Raw genomic sequence first — 18,609 nt, forward strand, 5'->3', positions numbered from 1 at the left:
GGGAAGAAATGATCCTTTGAGCTATAACAGCCGACCTACTCTTTGAAATGAAGGCTCCTAACTTATTCACAAGTCTCAAAAAAAATTAAAAAAAAAAAAAAAGGTGGGCACTGGGTGGCTCACGCCTGTAATCCCGGCATTTTGGGAGGCTAAGGCAGGTGGATCACTTGAGGTCAGGAATTTGAGACCAGCCTGGCCAACACGGCAAAACCCTGTTTCTACTAAAAATACAAAAATTAGCTGGGCATGATGGCACGCATCCCAGCTACTCGGGAGGCTGAGGCAGGAGAATGGCTTGAACCCAGGAGGTGGAGGTTGCAGTGAACCGAGATCGCACCACTGCACTCCAGGCTGAGCGACAGAACAAGACTGCATCTCAAAAAAAAAAAAAAAACCACCATCCATATCAAAGACATCATAATTATTTGCTGAAAATCACTAATAAAGTTCCAGAAGAAGCCAGAAAAAGGCATTATATAAGAGAAGAACAAGAATTACGGCAGTTTTCTTATTAGAAACCATACATGCCAGAAGACAAAAGAGCAAAATCTTTTTCTTCTTTTTTTTTTTTTTTTGTGATGGGGTTTTTGTTCTTTCACCCAGGCTGGAGTGAAGTGGCACAAACTCGACCTACCACAACCTCCGCCCCCCAGGTCCAAGGGATTCTCTTGCCTTAGCCTCCTGCTGGGATTACAGGCACTGGCCACCACGCCTGGCTAATTTTTGTATTTTTAGTGGAGACGGGTTTTCGCCATGTTGGTCAGGCTGATCTCGAATTCCTGACCTTAGGTGATCTCCCAAAGTGCTGGGATCACAGGCATGAGTCACCACACCCAGCCGAGACCCTGTTTCAAAACAAAAGCAAAAACAAAACCCAAACAACAAAAATGAATCTATATTGGGGAATAAAGAACACCAGAAACATAAAGATGAAGGTAAATATAAAAGACCTTTTTTTGCTAGGCATGGTGGCTCACACCTGTAATCCCAGTACTTTGGGAAGCTGAGGCGGGCAGATCACATGAGCTCAGGAGTCAAGACCAGCCTGGCCAACATGGCAAAACCCCGTCTCTACTAAAAGTACAAAAATTAGCCAGGCATGCTGACGTGCACCTGTAATCTCAGCTGTTAGGGAGGCTGAGGCAGAAGAAACACTTGAACCCGGGAGGCAGAGGTTGCAGTGAGCTGAGATTGTGCCACTGCACTCCAGCCTGGGTGACAGAGTAAGACTCCGTCTCAAAAAAAAAAAAGGTGTTTTTAAATTTTTAATCTCTTTAAAAGATAATTGACTGTTTAAAGCAAAAATATATACACTGTAGGTTTTTAAACATGTAGAAGTAAAATGTATGACAAAAATAGCACAAAAGATGGGAGGAAGAAATGGAAATATACTCTTGTGCGATTCTTACACTACATGTTAAGGGTAGGATTCATTTAAAGGTAGGCTGTAATAAGTTAAAGATGCATATTGTAAAACCTACAGCAACCACTAAATAAAATAAAAACAAAAGTGTACACTAATAAGCTAACAGTGACAAAAAAAAGGAAATCACAAAAACAAAACAACACACCTGATGGCCAGGCGTGGTGGCTCATGCCTATAATCTCAGCACTTTGAGAGGCCAAGATGGGCAGATCGCCTGAGGTCATGAGTTCGAGACTAGCTTGGCCAACGTGGTGAAAAACCATCTCTACTAAAAATATAAAAATTAGCCATGTGTGATGGTGCGGGTCTGTAATTCTAGCTATTCAGAAGGCTGAGGGAGAAGAATCACTTGAACCTAGGAGGCGGAGGTTGCAGTGAGCCAAGATCGCGCCATTGCTTTCTAGCCTGGGCGGCAAGAGCAAAACTCTGTCTCAAAAACAGAAAAAACAACAACAACAAAATCTTTTCTTCAGCCTCTTGGCAACTTTCACCCATAGATCCCTCTCCTTAGCTCAGTCCCTCCATGACTTTATACTTCCCTTCCTTATTCAGCCTAGTACCTACTGTATATCATTTCAAACAATCCTGCCAAGACCCTAAACTCCCTTGCACAATCATTCTGCCCAACTTAACCTGGCCAAGTAACAACTCTGCACAAATCCAACTACTTGGCTCTCCGAGCCTATAGTAGGCCTGAATCATACCGATTCAGTATTACCAAACTAATCAGCCCCTCAACACTGCTGAACTACTTTATTATTAGCAAATCTTTCCTATTTTCTGCAATTATGAGAGTCTTCCCCTCAAACCTCTCCCATTCTAGTAGCCCTTGCCCTCTGAATTTAGACATGTTCTAGTCTATTTAAAAAAAAAAAAAAAAAAAGACTTCCTTTAGCCCCAAGTCCCTATCTATAGACCAACCCCCTCTTTCTTCTCATCCTTATTGCATTTCTTATTGAAATAGAACCCAGACTGGGGGCTGTGCCATTTTTCCCATTTGTTACTACTGTTCTTTTATACCAATGTCTTTTTTGACTGCTAAACTTCATTCTGTAAAGGCAAAATAGAAAAACTTTTCCAAAAGGAAAAGCCTATATGCCTTCTGTACAAACTTATGAAATTAGACTAAATGGGGAATTTATCATGAGTCCTTAAGTAAAGGACAATAGATTAAATTTCCATAACATTAATTTCCCATAACATTAATTTTAACAACTTTTTTTTTTTTAATGGAGTTTCACTCTTGCTGCCCACGCTGGAATGCAACGGCACAATCTTGGCTCACTGCAACCTCTGCCTCCTGGATTCAAGGGATTCTCCTGCCTCAGCCTCCTGAGTAGCTGGGATTTCAGGTACCCACCACCACGCCCGGCTAATTTTTTTGTATTTTTAGTAGAGACGGGGTTTTACCATGTTGGCCAAGCTAGTGTCAAACTCCTGACCTCAGGTGATCCACCCACCTCGGCCTCCCAAAGTGCTGGGATTACAGGCGTGAGCCACCATGCTTGGCCCTATTCATATGCAAAATATATAGGCATTTTTGCCAGAATAGGCAAATATAAACATACAAAAAGTAGATTAATAGTTTGCTTAGGGATAGGGAGTTGGGGGGTCTGGGAAGCAATAGGTAAAAAGTTGTGGTGGTCCAGGCACAGTGGCTCACATCTGTAATCTAAGCACTTTGAGAGGTCGAGGTAGAAGAATCACCTGAGGCCAGGAGTTTGAGACGAGCCTAGCTAACACAGCTACATCCTATCGCTACTAAAAAAAAAAAAATTTAGTTACAAAAAATAAATAAAAATAAAAAGTTGTGGTGATGGTGACACAACGCTGTGAATATACTAGAACTACTTAATTGTATACTTTAAATGAGTGAATTGTATGATGCTGTGTGCTTACATCTTAAAAAGCTGTTATAAAATAAAAACAAAGTAAGTGCCTCTTTGGGTGTCTATGTGTATGATATGATCCAATCCTCAAGATTGTTAAATGAAAAGGAAGTGGTAGAACATTCCATGCATGGAGTATGCTACAGTTTGTATTAAAGAATAAAAATAGGGCCAGCCATGGTGACTCACAGCTGTAATCCCAACATTTTGGAAGGTAAAAGTGGAAGGATCACTTGAGCCCAGGAGTTTGAGACCAGCCTGGCCAACATAGCGAAATCCTATCTCTACAAAAATATCAAAAATGTGCCTGGCATGGTGGTATGCATCTATCATCCCAGCTACTCAGGAGGCTGAGGTGGGGGAGGATGGTTTAAATCCAGGAGGTGGAGACTGCAGTGAACTAAGATCCTGCCACATTGTACTCCAGGCCTGGATGACAGAGGGAGACTCTGTCTCAAACAAACAAACAAACAAAAGAATAAAAACAATGTAGCATGTTACTATTGGTGTAAACAGACCACACATACATATGTTTGTACATACATAAATACAAACTATTAATTGCTCTCTTTCAGTTTTTTTACCATGTCATCTAGCACTTTTTCCAAATTATCTCCTTAATTGCAAAAATAAAACAGAGATTGAAATTACTAAAGGTAACTTACAAGCAAAGCAGAGTGGACGACTGGAGGGTTGGGATGGTCCATAAATAAAATAAGGCCAGGCAGACATCCCTGATCCTGGACGATGGCTCTTCTGTTTAATGGATCTGCTGCTAGATCCCGTAACTGGTTAACTACTGATAGAGCATCAGGCTCTTCACTCATGGTGGAGGTGGAAGAATTCATCTTCTATGCCATGCACATGAATAAAACCTTAAATTCTGTAGAAAAGGTTTGCAGAATTAGTTCTAAGTTGCTGAGGTATATTATGGCACTTGTGAAATAACCAGGATTACAACACGTTTAGAAAGAATCAGGTAACTACAACTAAATCACACAAAAACTTAGAAATCAGCAACTCTACAGTTTGAGAAAAGTAAAATGAACATAAGATGACTGAAAAAACTTGGGTGCACAATATTTAAAGAACATATGTTAACCTCCATATTCCAACAAATTACTTTTTAGCATACATATTTTAACAATAAAGTCACAATAAACATCTCTATAGTTCAAGCTTGTAACCTTTGCTATACTTCTAAAACTTAATATTGCCAGTGCTTTTTTTCCTCTGGACTATTTCTACCCCTAAAACTAGTGCCTGAGGGAAGAGTGGCTAGCTTACAGCTTGCTTATTCATCAATGAACAAAAACCTAGCATACTCTGTCTACAAAGAATAAAATGCCCTTGGAAAACGGAGGCAGAAGTCTGTAAATCAAGAAGACAGGAAAGGTATTTAGCCTGCAGCTCAGGCCAGTAGTGTGAAAGATTATAGTGAATCTAGACTGAATCTAAACACATCTGTTCATCTGATTATGCCATATTCTACTGCCTAACAGAAAAGGAAGAATAGGAAGAATGAAACAGAATTTGACGTAATTCACTTGCCAGATGAGGAGACAGTCATAGAGAAGTTCAATAATTTGCCCCACATAACAAAATCTAGTTAGCATAGAACTGGCCTAAAATATTACTTATTATTTCCTAAACTCGTCAGCAGTCTTGCCACTTTGCATACTTCGTTTTCGTTGTTTGTTTTTTTCTGAGACAGAGTCTCATTCTGTCACACGGGCTGGAGTGCAGTGGCGCAACCTCAACTCACTACCATCTCTGCCTCCCGGTTCAAGCAATTCTCTTGCCTCAGCCTCCTAAGTAGCTGGGATTACGTACACAGACCACCATGCCCGGCTTTTTTTGTGTGTGTGTATTTTTAGTAGAGACTAGGTTTCACCATGTTGGTTAGGCTGGTCTCAAACTCCTGACCTCAAATGATCTGCCCACCTCAACCTCCCAAAATGCTGGGATTACAGGCATGAGCCACAGTGTCTGGCCTCATGCCTCATACTTTCGTTTTAAAATCAGCATTTCGGCCAGGCACAGTGGCTCATGCCTGTAATCCCAGCACTTTGGGAGGCTGAGGCAGACAGATCTCCTGAGGTCAGGAGTTTGAGATGAGCCTGGTTGACATGGTGAAACCCCATCTCTACTAAAAATACAAAATTAGCTGGGCGTGGTGGCACGCGCCTGTAATCCTAGCTACTCGGGAGGCTAAGGCAGGAGAATTGATTGAACCCAGAAGGCAGAGGTTGCAATGAGCTGAGATCACGCCATTGCAGAAGCAAAACTCTGTCTCCAAAAAAAAAAAAAAATTCAGCATATCGGCTGGGTGCAGTGGCTCACGCCTGTAATCCCAGCACTTTGGGAGGCCGAGGTGGGTGGATCACCTGAGGTCAGGAGTTTCAGACCAGCCTGGTCAACATGGTGAAACCCTGTCTCTACTAAAAATACAAAAATTAGCCAGGCGTGATGACATGCGCCTGTAATCCCAGCCACTCAGGAGGCTGAGGCAGGGGAATCACTTGAATCCGGGAGGCAGAGGTTGCAGTGAGCCAAGATCGCACCACTGCACTCCAGCCTGGACGACATGGCAAGACTCCGTCTCTAAAAAAAAAACACAAATAAATAGACCAGACTGGCCAAGATGGTGGAGGCTCATCTCTAGTAGAAACACAACAATTAGCCAGAAGTGGTGGCATGCGCCTGTAGTCCCAGCAACTCAGGAGCCTGAGATAGGAGAATAGCTGGAACCCAGGAGGCAGTGAGCCAAGATTGCACCATTGCACTCCAGCCTGGGCAACAGAGCGAGACTCTTGTCTCAAAAAAATAAATAAAGTCAGCATATCTTTTTCCCATAAAAGTAAACAGGGTATTGTAGAAAAGGCAACATGCTGGACATATGAAGAATCAAAATGTCAAGAAATGATCTTCATATATGCAGCAAATTAAAAATAGTAACTTCAATTAACTTACATAGTATATTCCTTATTAGGAAGAATATAAAGGTGTAAATACTTTCCATAAATTAATGAGTTTAATGTTAACATCAGTAACAATGCCAACTGTCAGGGCAACAGGACAAGATTATTCTGTAAGTCCACAAAGACTACTGAAGTTATCTGAAGGAAAAAGGTAATAAGGCAAAACTGGCCTTCCTATGTATTGAAATATACAAAGCTATAAGCAACAGTACTAATTGGGGGAAAGTGGAGAGATAAAGATACTTCCTCCCAGAAAGTTATTTATGCATTTGATATAAGGAAGAAGGATCAACTGAGTCAGACCCAGGCCCCCATCACTGGGTAACTTTGTGAGTTTAGGAAAATCCGTTAAACTCTGTCTCAGTTTCTTCATCTCTAAAATGGGGTCAATTATAGCAGCTACCAAATAGCATTACTCTCCAGATGAAATGACAATACGCATAAACACAATACATACTAGTGCCTGGCACACAATAAATGCTCAATAAAGTTATATCATGTCAAAAATCAATAAAAAATAGTAAGATTATTCAATAAATGGTATTGGAATAACTTCTTAGCAATTTTAAAACCACTGCTAAGATCCTTAACTCACATCACATGGCCAAAAAATATATTTAGTGTTAAAATACACTAATAATTTTAATTTGCAGGTCAGGAGTTTGAGCCAGCCTGGTCAACATGGTGAAACCCTGTCTCTACTAAAAATACAAAAAGCAGCTGAGCATGGTGGCAGGCGCCTGTAATCCCAGCAACTCAGGAGGCTGAGGCAGGGAGAACTGATTGAACCAGGGAAGCGGAGGTTGCAGTGAGCCAAGCAAATGCAAAAATAAAAAACTCAGAGAAAAGACGGCTTCGGTAGGACAGTATTTGGCAAGTAATTTTCTCAAAAGGAAAATAGTTACTACTGCAATTTTTTAAAAGTCAAGACACAACAAAAAGTCACACACTGAACACACAGCAACACAACTAAGGGATTTGACAGCATTTTGCCTCTTAGGTGCCTCTATTATCGTATTATCAGCATCCTGAATATCCCCATTTACCAACCAGCTTACCCATAAGCTTTTTTTTTTTTTCTTTTTTTTCTTTTGAGATGGAGTCTTACTCCGTTACCCAGGCTGGAAGGAGTGCAGTGGCACAATCTCGGTTCACTGCAACCTCGCTCTCCCAGGTTCAAGCAATTCTCCTGCCTCAGCCTCCTGAGTAGCTGGGATTACAGGTGCACGCCACTATGCCTGGGTAATTTTTGTATTTTTAGTACAGACAGGGTTTCACCACGTTGGCCAGGCTGGTCTCAAACTCCTGACCTCAGGTGATTCACCCACCTTGGCCTCCCAAAGTGCTTGGATCACAGGTGTGAGCCATGGTGCCCAGCCACCCATAAACTTTAAGTGCTGTTACTAGCACAAATTCTTTCCAAAATGGAACCTGCAGAACCAGTCATTGGCATAAAGACCCCAGAGGCAAGTCACAGCTAAAGCACCAGATACACAATCCAGCAATCCCACTTCTGGGTATTTACCCACAAGACTGGAAATCAATTTGTCTAATAGATGTCTGCCCCCCATGTTCATTACAGCAACATTCACAGCAGCCAAGTTATAGAATCAACATGAGTATCCATCAACAGATGAATGGGTAAAGAAAATGTGGTACACTGGCCATGCGCAGTGGCTCACGCCTATAATCCCAGCATTTTGGGAGGCCAAGGCAGGCAGATCATAAGGTCAGGAGTTGTTTTTTTTTTTTTTTTTTTTTGAGACGGAGTCTCGCTCTGTCGCCCAGGCTGGAGTGCAGTGGCGCGATCTCGGCTCACTGCAAGCTCCGCCTCCCGGGTTCACGCCATTCTCCTGCCTCAGCCTCCCGAGTAGCTGGGACTACAGGCGCCCACAACCGCGCCCGGCTAATTTTTTTTTTGTATTTTTAGTAAAGACGGGGTTTCACCGTGGTCTCGATCTCCTGACCTTGTGATCCGCCCGCCTCGGCCTCCCAAAGTGCTGGGATTACAGGCGTGAGCCACCGCGCCCGGCCAAGGTCAGGAGTTTGAGACCAGCCTGGTCAACATGGTGAAACCCCGTCTCTACTAAAAATACAAAAATAGCTGAGCATGGTGGTGGGTGTCTGTAATCCCAGCTACTCAGGAGGCTGAGGCAGGGAGAACTGATTGAACCAGGGAAGTGGAGGTTGCAGTGAGCCGAGATCGCGCCTTTGCACTACAGCCTGGGTGACAGGACGAGACTCCAACTCAAAAAAAAAAAAAAAAAGAAGGAAAGAAAATGTGATATACATACACAATGACACAATGGAATATTATTCAGCCTTAAAAAAGAAGGAAATTCTGTCACTTGTGACAACATGGACAGAACTGGAGAACATTAAATGAAGTACTAAATATAGTAAAGGAGGCACAGAAAGAGAAATGCTGCATGTTGTTGCTTAACTGTTGAAACTAAAACAACAGAACTCAGCAGCAGAGAATAGAATGGTGGTAAGAGGCTGGGGGATAGGCAAAATGAGGAGATGAGGATCAAAGGATACAAAGTCATAGTAGGAATAAGTGAGGGTTTTTTTTGACATCTATTGCACAACATGGTGAATATAGTTAATAATAGTGTATTCCGGATGGGCGCGGTGGCTCATGCCTGTAATCCCAGCACTTTGGGAGGCTGAGGCAGGCGGATCATGAGGTCAGGAGGTCAAGACCAGCCTGACCAACATGGTGAAACCCCGTCTCTACTAAAAGTACAAAAATTAGCTGGATGTGGTGGCAGGCGCCTGTAATCCCTGCTACTCGGGAGGCTGAAGCAGGAGAATCGCTTAAATCTGGGAGACAGAAGTTACAGTGAGCCGAGATCATACCACTGTACTCCAGCCTGGGCAACAGAGTGACACTCCGTCTCAAAAAAAAAACCAAAATCAAAACAAAATAGTGTATTCCAGGTTTTAAAAAGGCTATGAGTTGCCAGGCGTAGTGACTTATGCCTGTAATGCCAGCACTTTGGGAGGACAAGGTGGGTGGATCACCTGAAGTCAGAAGTTTGAGACCAGCCTGACCAATATGGTGAAATGTCATCTCTACTAAAAATACAAAAATTAATCGGGCGTGGTGGCGCAAACCTGGAATCCCAGCTACTCGGGAGGCTGAGGCCAAAGAATTGCTTGAATTCGGGAGGTGGAGGTTGCAGTGAGCTGAGATCATGCCACTGCACTCTAGCCTGGGCAATAAAGCTAGACTCCGTCTCAAAAGCAAAACAGAGAAGAACTGTTGTGAGTAAATTTCAAGTGGTCTCACCACAAAAAATAAGTATGAGGTGATAGATGTTAACTAGCTTGATTTAATTGCTCCACTTTGTATTCATGAATCATAACATCATTTTGTACCCCATAAATATATACAACTATAAATTACCAATTTACAACCAAATTTTTTACAATAAATCAGGGAAAAAAGAACCAAACACTCTGAGTGTTGGCCTTTTGCATACAATGCTGGCCTTGAAACTGGAGAGTTCCATTCTCATTCAAGGAGCCATTAGACAACTATTCAGTAGGAACTATACTGAAAAAAAGTTATATAGTTTTACTGTTCTTTTGGGATGAACAAAAATCGAAACGACTAAAACTTCCAATCTTTGGCAGGGTGCAGTGGCTCATGCCTGTAATCCCAACACTTTGGGAGGCCAAGGTGGGTCGATCACCTGAGGTCAGGAGTTTGTGACCAGCCTGGCCAACATGGTGAAACTCTGTCTCTACTAAAAATACAAAAATTAGCTGGGCATGGTGGCAGGCGCCTGTAATCTCAACTATTTGGGAAGCTGAGGCAGGAGAATCGCTTGAACCCGGGAGGCAGAGATTGCAGTGAGCAGAGATAGCGCCATTGCACTCCAACCTGGGCAAAAGCGTGATACTCCATCAAAAATAAATAAATAAATAAATAAAATAAACAACAACAAAAAAACCTTCCAATCTTCAAATAGCACTGATAAGGAGTGGGCTCAATCAGCATCTGCACAGGATCCATCAAAGACCTTAGCTAATGCAGCTGGTGCTCTATATCCATAGATTTCAAATCCTGAGAATACTGTACAATATTTTCGATTCATGCTTGGTTGAATCCGACAATGTCATGGGTTTACTGTATAACAGAGGCAGAAGCTGTGGTCACTGCATTTCCCATGGCATTTAAAGGAAGGCAAGAAAAGCTGACAGAAGCTGTGATTTGTCCCTCAAATTACAAGGGTTTTATGTAAAACTTCAGGAGAGAATTCCTCATAGTTAAGACTCATTTTTCTTACTTTAACATTCTTGATGATAGCAAGTCACTCTGACATCCATTTCTAACTACCACATTGCTTGAAATTTTTTTTTTTTTTTTTTTTGAGACAGGGTCTCACTCTCACCCAGGCTGTAGTGGCGTGGCGCAATTTTGGCTTATTGCAACCTCCGCCTCTCAGGTACAAGTGATTCTCCTGCCTCAGCCTCCCAAGTAGCTGGGACTACAGGTGCCTGTCACCATGCCCGGCTAATTTTTGATTTTTAGTAGAGACAGGTTTTCACCATATTGGCCAGGCTGGTCTTGAACTCCTGACCTCAGGTGATCTGCCCTCCTTGGCCTCCCAAAGTGCTGAGATTACAGGCGTGAGCCACCGCGCCTGGCCATTGCTTAAATTCTGTTAAATGATCAGTATTTCTGTGGATTGCAGAGTTCACAAAGCAGATTTTATGAGATAGCAATAGAACAGTTAGGAAATTGAAAACAGATAAACAAAAGTTACAACTCTAACCCCAATTCATGTATTAGATACATATTATGTTTCTGTGTTAATTTTATCAACTTCACACAAACACTCAAGCTGTTTGATAAAAATGTCTGCCTTTGCTGGGTGCAGTAACTCGGGAGGCTAAAGCAGGATGACTGCTTGAGGCCAGAGTTCAAGGTTGCAGTGTGCTCTGATCTTGCCTGTGAACAGCCACTTTACCACAGCATGGCCAACATAGCAAGACCCTGTCTCTTAAAAAAAAAAAAAAAAAAAAAAAAGGCTATCTTCATAGGTTGGAAAAAATGATTTTAAATGAATATTTCAGGATTCAGTCTATCCTACCCACTATATGCCCAATTTGGCAAAGTGCAAAATAATTTTTATTTTATTTTTGAGATAGGGTCTCGTTCTGTTGCCCAGGCTGGATGGCAGTGGCAGAGCCACTAAAACTTTATGCTGGTGTATAAAGGCATGTCTTTCAAACATGGCTATGAACATATGAATAGAATGCTAAGCTCTAAAACTCTGTAAGATGGCCAGGTGCCATGGCTCATGCTGGTAATCCAAGCACTTTGAGGGAGGCCCAGTGGGGTGGATCGTTTGAGCCCAGAAGTTCAAGACCAGTCTGGGCAACATGGCAAAACCCCATCTCTACTAAAAATACAAAAACTGAGGTGGGAGGATCACCTGAGCCTGGGAGTTCGACAGAGTGAGCTGCAGCCTCCACCTCCCAGGCTCAAGCTATCCTCCCACCTCAGCCTCCCGAGTAGCTGAGACTATAGGCATATGCACCATAACCAGTTAATTTCTGTATTTTTTGTAGAGACAGGATTTCGCTGTGTTGCCTGGGCAGGTCTCAAACTCCTGGGCTCAAGCAATCTGTGTACCTCAGGTTCCCAAAGTGCTGGGATTACAGGCATAAGCCACTGCACTGGCCAAAAGAATTGATTTTTTACTTTTTTTTAAATCGAGACAGAGTCTCACTCTGTCACCCAGGCAGTACACTGGTATGATCCTAGCTCTCTGCAACCTCTGCTGCCCAGGTTCAAGCTATTCTCATGCCTCACCCTCCCAAGTATCTGGGACTACAGGCATGCACCACCATATCCAGCTAATTTTTATATTTTTTAGTAGAGAGGGGGTTTTGCCACGTTGGTCAGGCTGGTCTCAAACTCCTGACTTCAGGTGATCCGCCCACCTCAGCCTCCCAAAGTGCTGGGATTACAGGCGTGAGAATTATTAAATAATCTGAAATATACCGACCTGAGCAATTTTATAGTAACCAATAAACCATAATGTAACTTAAAAAAAAAAAAAAAAACCTTCCTATCTTCTTCTACAATGAGTACTGCATTAAGTTCAAAAGAAAATAAGTTTTTCTCTAGTTGTGTTTTATCTAAAATGCTAACACCAAGAAGTGGGGACCTGAACAGAATAAACTGGGATTATTGTTAAAATGCAAAGACCTAGGCTCTATCCCCATCCTAAATAGGAGTATTTGGAGAGAGAGCCCAATACTCATTTTAATAAATATACCACGTGATTTCTGCTGCCAAAATAAAGAGCCACTAAAACTTTATGCTGGTGTATAAATGCATCTCTTTTAAACATGGCTATGAACATATGAATAAAATGCTAAGCTCTAAAACTCTGTGAGATGGCCCGGTGCCATGGCTCAGGCCAGTAATCCACGCACTTCGGGAGGCCCAGAGGGGTGGATCTCTTGCGCCTAGAAGTTCAAGACCAGCCTGGGAAACATGGCAAAACCCCATCTCTACTAAAAATACAAAAGCTGAGGTGGCAGGATCACCCGAGCCTGGGAGCTCGACAGAGTGACAGCTCATCTCAAAATAATAAAATTTGGGAGGCCGAGACGGGCGGATCACGAGGTCAGGAGATCACGACCATCCTGGCTCACACGGTAAAACCCCACCTCTACTAAAAATACAAAAAATTAGCCGGGCGTGATGGCGGGTGCCTGCAGTCCCAGCTACTTGAGAGGCTGGGTCAGGAGAATGGCGTGAAACCGGGAGGCGGAACTTGCAGTGAGCCGAGATTGCGGCACTGCACTCCAGCCTGGGCAACAGAGCGATATTCCGTCTCAAAATAATAATAATAATAATAATAATAAACTCTATAAGAGGCCGGGCACAGTGGCTCACGCCTGTAATCCCAGCACTTCGGGAGGCCAAGGCCTCTGCTACTCCAGAGGTTGAGGCAGGAGAATCGCTTGAACCCGGAAGGCAGACGTTGCAGTGAGCCGAGATCGCGCCACTGATCCAGCCTGAGCCACAGAGCGATACTCCATCTCAAAAAAATAAAAATAAAAATAAAGGCCATAGCCTCACTAACAAATGATGAAAATGTGAAAAAACTTTTTATACCTTTACTTTCTCTTTTGTTTAGTTCAACTTGGACAAACAAATCATTCTATGACAAAGAATACTCCTCATCCTTTAATGAGCACTCTGGCAACTTAAAGATTCCTGTTAAAAAGCAAATACTGATTCAGCAGGTGGGAGAGTCTGAGATTCTGCATTTCCAACAAGCTTCCAGGTGAGGCCTAAGCTACTCGTCACACTTTGAGAAGCAAGCAGTTAGATGATACATGTGAGACACCTGTAGTTAGGCAGATGCCTGAAGGAGTTTTCCTTCTCGTACAGTCAAGATTCACCATTCAATTCAAAGATTTAATTCTCACATGCTAAGAGCTGCAGAGGGAATACGTTTAACCTAAATCCTTATTCAGTTAGGTGGGCTTTGATAAAAATAACATAAGCATTGAGATTAAATCTGACTTTCCCCTTACTCGAAGAGTTAACTGTAACTTTGAGAAGTTAAGTTCTCAGAGCCTCAGTTATCTCACATAACAATCCTCAGCGGTTATCAGATTAAAGTAAGAACGCGAAATGGTAAAATCAAACACCAGCAATTACCAAACCAGAATATTACTTGCTCATGTGGGGACATCTGTCCTGCCAGGTGTTGGAGGTACCTTCTGCACCGCCCTGACACTTCAGTGCACTAAGTACCACCAAAGGAGTTGCTAACTTCACGAGTACCTACCCCCGCCCTCCCAAAATACAGTCTTAAATATAAAAATGGGAACACTGGTCTCTCTTGAATTAAGCCTAACACAACTATGTCTTTCCGCTCTTAGGAGACATGCAGGTGCACAAAACTAACAGAAAGTTACCAAAGAATAACCTGGAGAGATGAAAAGATGAGATGACACCCATCAATAATGCTGGGGTTAGTAAAAGTCGGATGTGAGGGGGACAGAGAAGAAGTGAGCAAAGCTAACAGATTCACGGGACACGTGGAGGTAGAGCGTGCTAAAGCGCCTCACTGGGACGCACTACTGGATCTGACAAGAGGCAGGCGGGGCGCCCCTCCCAGGCGGATTCGCTGCCTCGGTGCAGGGGCCGCTTCCCGCGGCCTTCCCGGCTCCACTGCTTTGTCTGTCGCCCGTGGACCCCACATACCGCTCCAGAGCTTTAGGAGTCCAGAGCCTGCCGCACCATCAGGGCCACACCTACGGATGAGGTAGAGACCTAGGAGGCGCTGAGCGCCTTGGGTTCGCAGCCCCGGCCGCCGCGATCGCAAACAACCGGACTAACTCAGGAACCCAAAGAGCCAAGGCGCTGGCGGGCAAAGGCTCTGCAGACTCTTCCCAGGTGACCTGACGCCTCTGTCGCTTTTGCCCTCCTATTGGCTGATAATAAGTCCTACGTGAGGATAAAGTATCCAATCAGTGAAGGTCTTTTTAGAGTGAAGCGCTCATAGGTGGTTTAGGGAAATACACTAAGTGTTCGAGGAACGGATCCAATGAGGATCCAGGAACACTATATTGGCCCTAACTACTCGCCGTCCACCAAGCCCTAACCGAAGAAATTTGATTCCGGCTGGGAAACTGTCGCACTTTGACAACCTCAATTCCCAGCCTTCCGGGGCCGGTAGGACTTCACCGGTACTGCATTCGGTAATTCAAATTGAGTATTTCTTCTTTAGCAACTCTTGCAATTCTAATAAAGGCAATACCTAATATTTTATTCGGTTCTGTGAGTCTTAATTCATAATTTTTTTTTGTTTTGTGTTTTACTGTGGACGTTAGCACTACATTAGGCATTCCTTGGATTTTCGTTTATTTCTTTTTGGTGTCCACTGTCTCCCTAGCAGCTTGAAAGACGCAAAGTACAGTTTTCGTTTAAGTAGCAATTTATTTTGGAGAAGTTTTCGTTTTTTTTTTTTTTTTGTAAGGAATTTATGATCAGAATCTTCTCATTCACATTTTAAAATGTCTTCTATGTAGTTTATATACTTGTAAGGATTTATATACTTGTTTTATGGATGGCAGTCACTTGAAGTTTTTGTTTTCTTTTGGCATAGATTTTATTTTATTTTTTAATTTATCTAAATATTAACCTACTCTTAACCCGCAGGCAGATCTTTGAGAATAATGTATCCATTTGCAATCAATAACCCCAATGAACAGATTCTGGATTCGCTCTATAAGAGTTTGATTCGGCCACGTAGCTCATGTGTTAAAGTCAGAAGGAATATGAGAGGCCTCTAATAGGAAAGGAGTGTAAATAACAATAAATATCCCAGATTGTATTCAATGCTAGTATCTCCTACACTTCGTAAGTGAATTTAAAAACCAAGCAGCTTCTTGAATTTCTTTCCGTTCCCTTGTTCTCGGTTATCTTCTTGCTTCCAATGAACTCAAAAGGGGAGCAAAATAAGCTAAGTAGAAAACAAATAGGCCTGGAGCGGTGGCTCACACGTGTAATTCTAGCACTTTGGGAGGCCGAGGCGGGTGGATCACTTGAGGTCAGGGTTTCGACACCAGCCTGGCCAACATGGTGAAACTCTGTCTCTACAAAAAATAAATAAATAAATAAAATTAACCGGGCGTCGTTGCGGACGCCTGTAATACCAGCTACTTGGGAGGCTGAGGCAGGAGAATCAATTGAACCTGAGAGGCTGAGGTTGCAGTGAGCCGAGATTGCGCCACTGCACTCCAGCCTGGGCAACAGAGCGAGACTGTCGCCAAAAAAAAAAAAAAAAAAAAAAAGTCCAAAGGGTACAGCCAGGTTAAACATAACCCATTTGGTTGAGTAAGTTTCTTCAGTATAGTTATTAAAAACAACTAAAAAAAAGGGAAATTAAACTTGCTATTTTTGTTAATGTTAATATATTAGGACGGCAGGTGTGGTGGCTCATGTCTGTAATCTCAGCACTTTGGGAGGCCGAAGTGGGTGGATAACTTGAGTTCAGGAGTTCGAGACTAGCCTGGCCAACATGGTGAAACCCCATCTCTATTTTTTTTTTTTTTTTTTTTTAAACAAGAGTTTCCATCATCTTGCCCCGGCTGGAGTACAATGGCGTGATCTCGGCTCACCGCAACCTCCGCCTCCCGGATTACAGGCATGAGCCACCACACCTGGCTAATTTTTGTATTTTTAGTAGAGACCGGGTTTCTCCATTTTGGTCAGGCTGGCCTCGAACTCCGGACCTCAGGTGATCCACCCGCCTCAGCCTCCCAAAGTGCTGGGATTACAGGCGTGAGCCACCGCACCTGGCCAGCTGTCTCTACTAAAAATACAAAAAATTAGCTGGGCGTTGTGGCAGGCGCCTGTAATCCCAGCTACTCCGGAGACTGAGGCAGGAGAATTGCTTGAACCCGAGAGGCGGAGGTTGTAAGTCGAGGTCGCGCCACTGTACTCCAATCTGGGAGACAGAGCAAGACTCCGTCTCAAAATAAATAAATAAATAAATATTAAATATAATCATGCTTCTGCCGTTAAAGTATTGAGAAAGCTAATTCTTCCTGCACACTGCCATTACAGAATAGATGACTGCTATTAAGAAGCAGGGGGTGTATTCACAAAAAAAAAAAATTACCAGTTTCCTAAGCACATATGGATTATAAGCCATAGGGAGGTATTTAAAAATTTTAAGAATTTGTATTATTGTATTAAAATGTCTAAACTTGACACCAGTGAAGTTATACTACCTTCCATTGTGAGTCATTGCTTGTTCCTAGCCTCAGGTATCTTCCCACAGGACACTGGAATGTCATTTCTCAATAGCTGTGTTGCTTAAGACATGATTCAGATACTGGCAGTTTCATTCATTTAATTATTTTGAACACTACAATGTGCCATAGACAATCTTAACTATGGATTCAAAGGTAAGGAAAATCACAAGCCCTGCCCTCAAGGAGTTCATGGTCTAAAGAGCTCAAGAAGCACTGGATTTCAAAACTTTTGGATCAAGCAACACTTTCAGCTTTATACATATGTATTCGAGTACATAGCTCTGACATATTTATGTGTATTTATTCCTAAATTCTATATGTGTACTATCAAACTAATATGTAGTTTTGAAAATGTCAAAGTAGAAATTTTTGAAGAAAGAGAAATAATTATAAATTGAAGCTCTCACTATACATCCAGATGAAAATAAAATTGGATCCATATATTACATCATTTACCAAAAAAATTAATTCCAGGTGTATTAAAAACTCAAACCTTGAAGACTACATATATGACCTAGAAGCAGAGGGAAACCTTGAACAAAACTGGAAACCCAAAAGTCAAACAAGAAAAAAATGGATACATTTGACTTGTTTTAAAAAGCAGCTGGCCAGGCACAGTGGCTCACGCCTGTGATCTCAGCACTTTGGGAGGCCAAGGTGAGTGGATCACTTGAGGTCAGGAGTTCCAGACAAGCCTGGCCAACAATGGCCAAACCCAGTCTCTGCTAAAAATATAAAAATTAGCCAGGTGTGGTGGTGTACGCCTGTAGTCCCAGCTATTCGGGAGGCTGAGGCAGGAGAATCACTTTAACCTGGGTGGCAGAGGCTGTAGTGAGCAGAGATCACACCACTGCACTCTAGCCTGGGCGACAGAGTGAGACTCTGTCTCAAAAAAAAGAAAAACAGCTCTATAGGTCAGGGTCAATCCCAAGAGCTGGTTTATAGAAAAGAATGTCACAATCTCTGGAGGTGATCTTTTAACCTATTTGGATATAGAGGTTTTTTTTTCTGGTCACTATGCGCTGATCTAAGAAGAATTAAACTGTTTCAAGGCTCAGAATAACCAAATATACCCCAGAGTCTATGACTGAATCAAAATAGCTCAACAATTTGTCATTGGGCACCATGGTAAAAACATTCATTCAATTGAGATTTAGATAATAAATGCAGATTAAAATGTTATCTTTTCCCAACAATATGTGCTTTTTTTTTTCTTCTTCTTCTTTGAGGTGGAGTCTGCTCTGTTGCCCAGGCTGGAGTGCACTGGAGTGCAGTGGCATGATCATGGCTCACTGCAACCTCTGCATTCTGGATTCAAGTGATTCTCCTGCCTCAACCTCCCAAGTAGCTGGGATTACAGGCATGCACCACCACACCTGGCTACTTTTTTATATTTTTAGTAGGGATGGAGTTTCACCATATTGGCCAAGCTGGTCTCAAACTCCTGACCTCAGGTGATCTGCCCACCTCAGCCTCCCAAAGTGCTGGGATTACAGGCGTGAGCCAC

At 42.7% G+C, this 18,609-nt stretch overlaps 1 protein-coding gene across 2 annotated transcripts in view; it reads right to left on the reverse strand.

Annotated features, from left to right (window-relative positions):
- The window catches only part of ARMC1 (armadillo repeat containing 1), a 32,174-nt gene extending 17,453 nt beyond the window's left edge, over window positions 1-14,721 (reverse strand). The window contains exons 1-2 of one of the 2 annotated variants that reach the window (XM_005563431.4): window positions 14,545-14,721; window positions 3,981-4,198 (exon numbers count right to left, since the gene is read on the reverse strand). In XM_005563431.4, the coding sequence (XP_005563488.1) occupies window positions 3,981-4,163 (183 nt within the window). In that variant the 5' untranslated portion in view covers window positions 4,164-4,198; window positions 14,545-14,721. Of the gene's footprint in view, window positions 1-3,980; window positions 4,199-14,266 lie in introns of both variants that reach the window. The other variant, XM_045398335.3, reaches the window with a different exon arrangement.
- Between the last annotated feature and the right edge of the window lie 3,888 nt (window positions 14,722-18,609).

The sequence above is a fragment of the Macaca fascicularis genome, chromosome 8, assembly GCF_037993035.2.
Source record: "Macaca fascicularis isolate 582-1 chromosome 8, T2T-MFA8v1.1".
Taxonomy (NCBI): domain Eukaryota; kingdom Metazoa; phylum Chordata; class Mammalia; order Primates; family Cercopithecidae; genus Macaca; species Macaca fascicularis.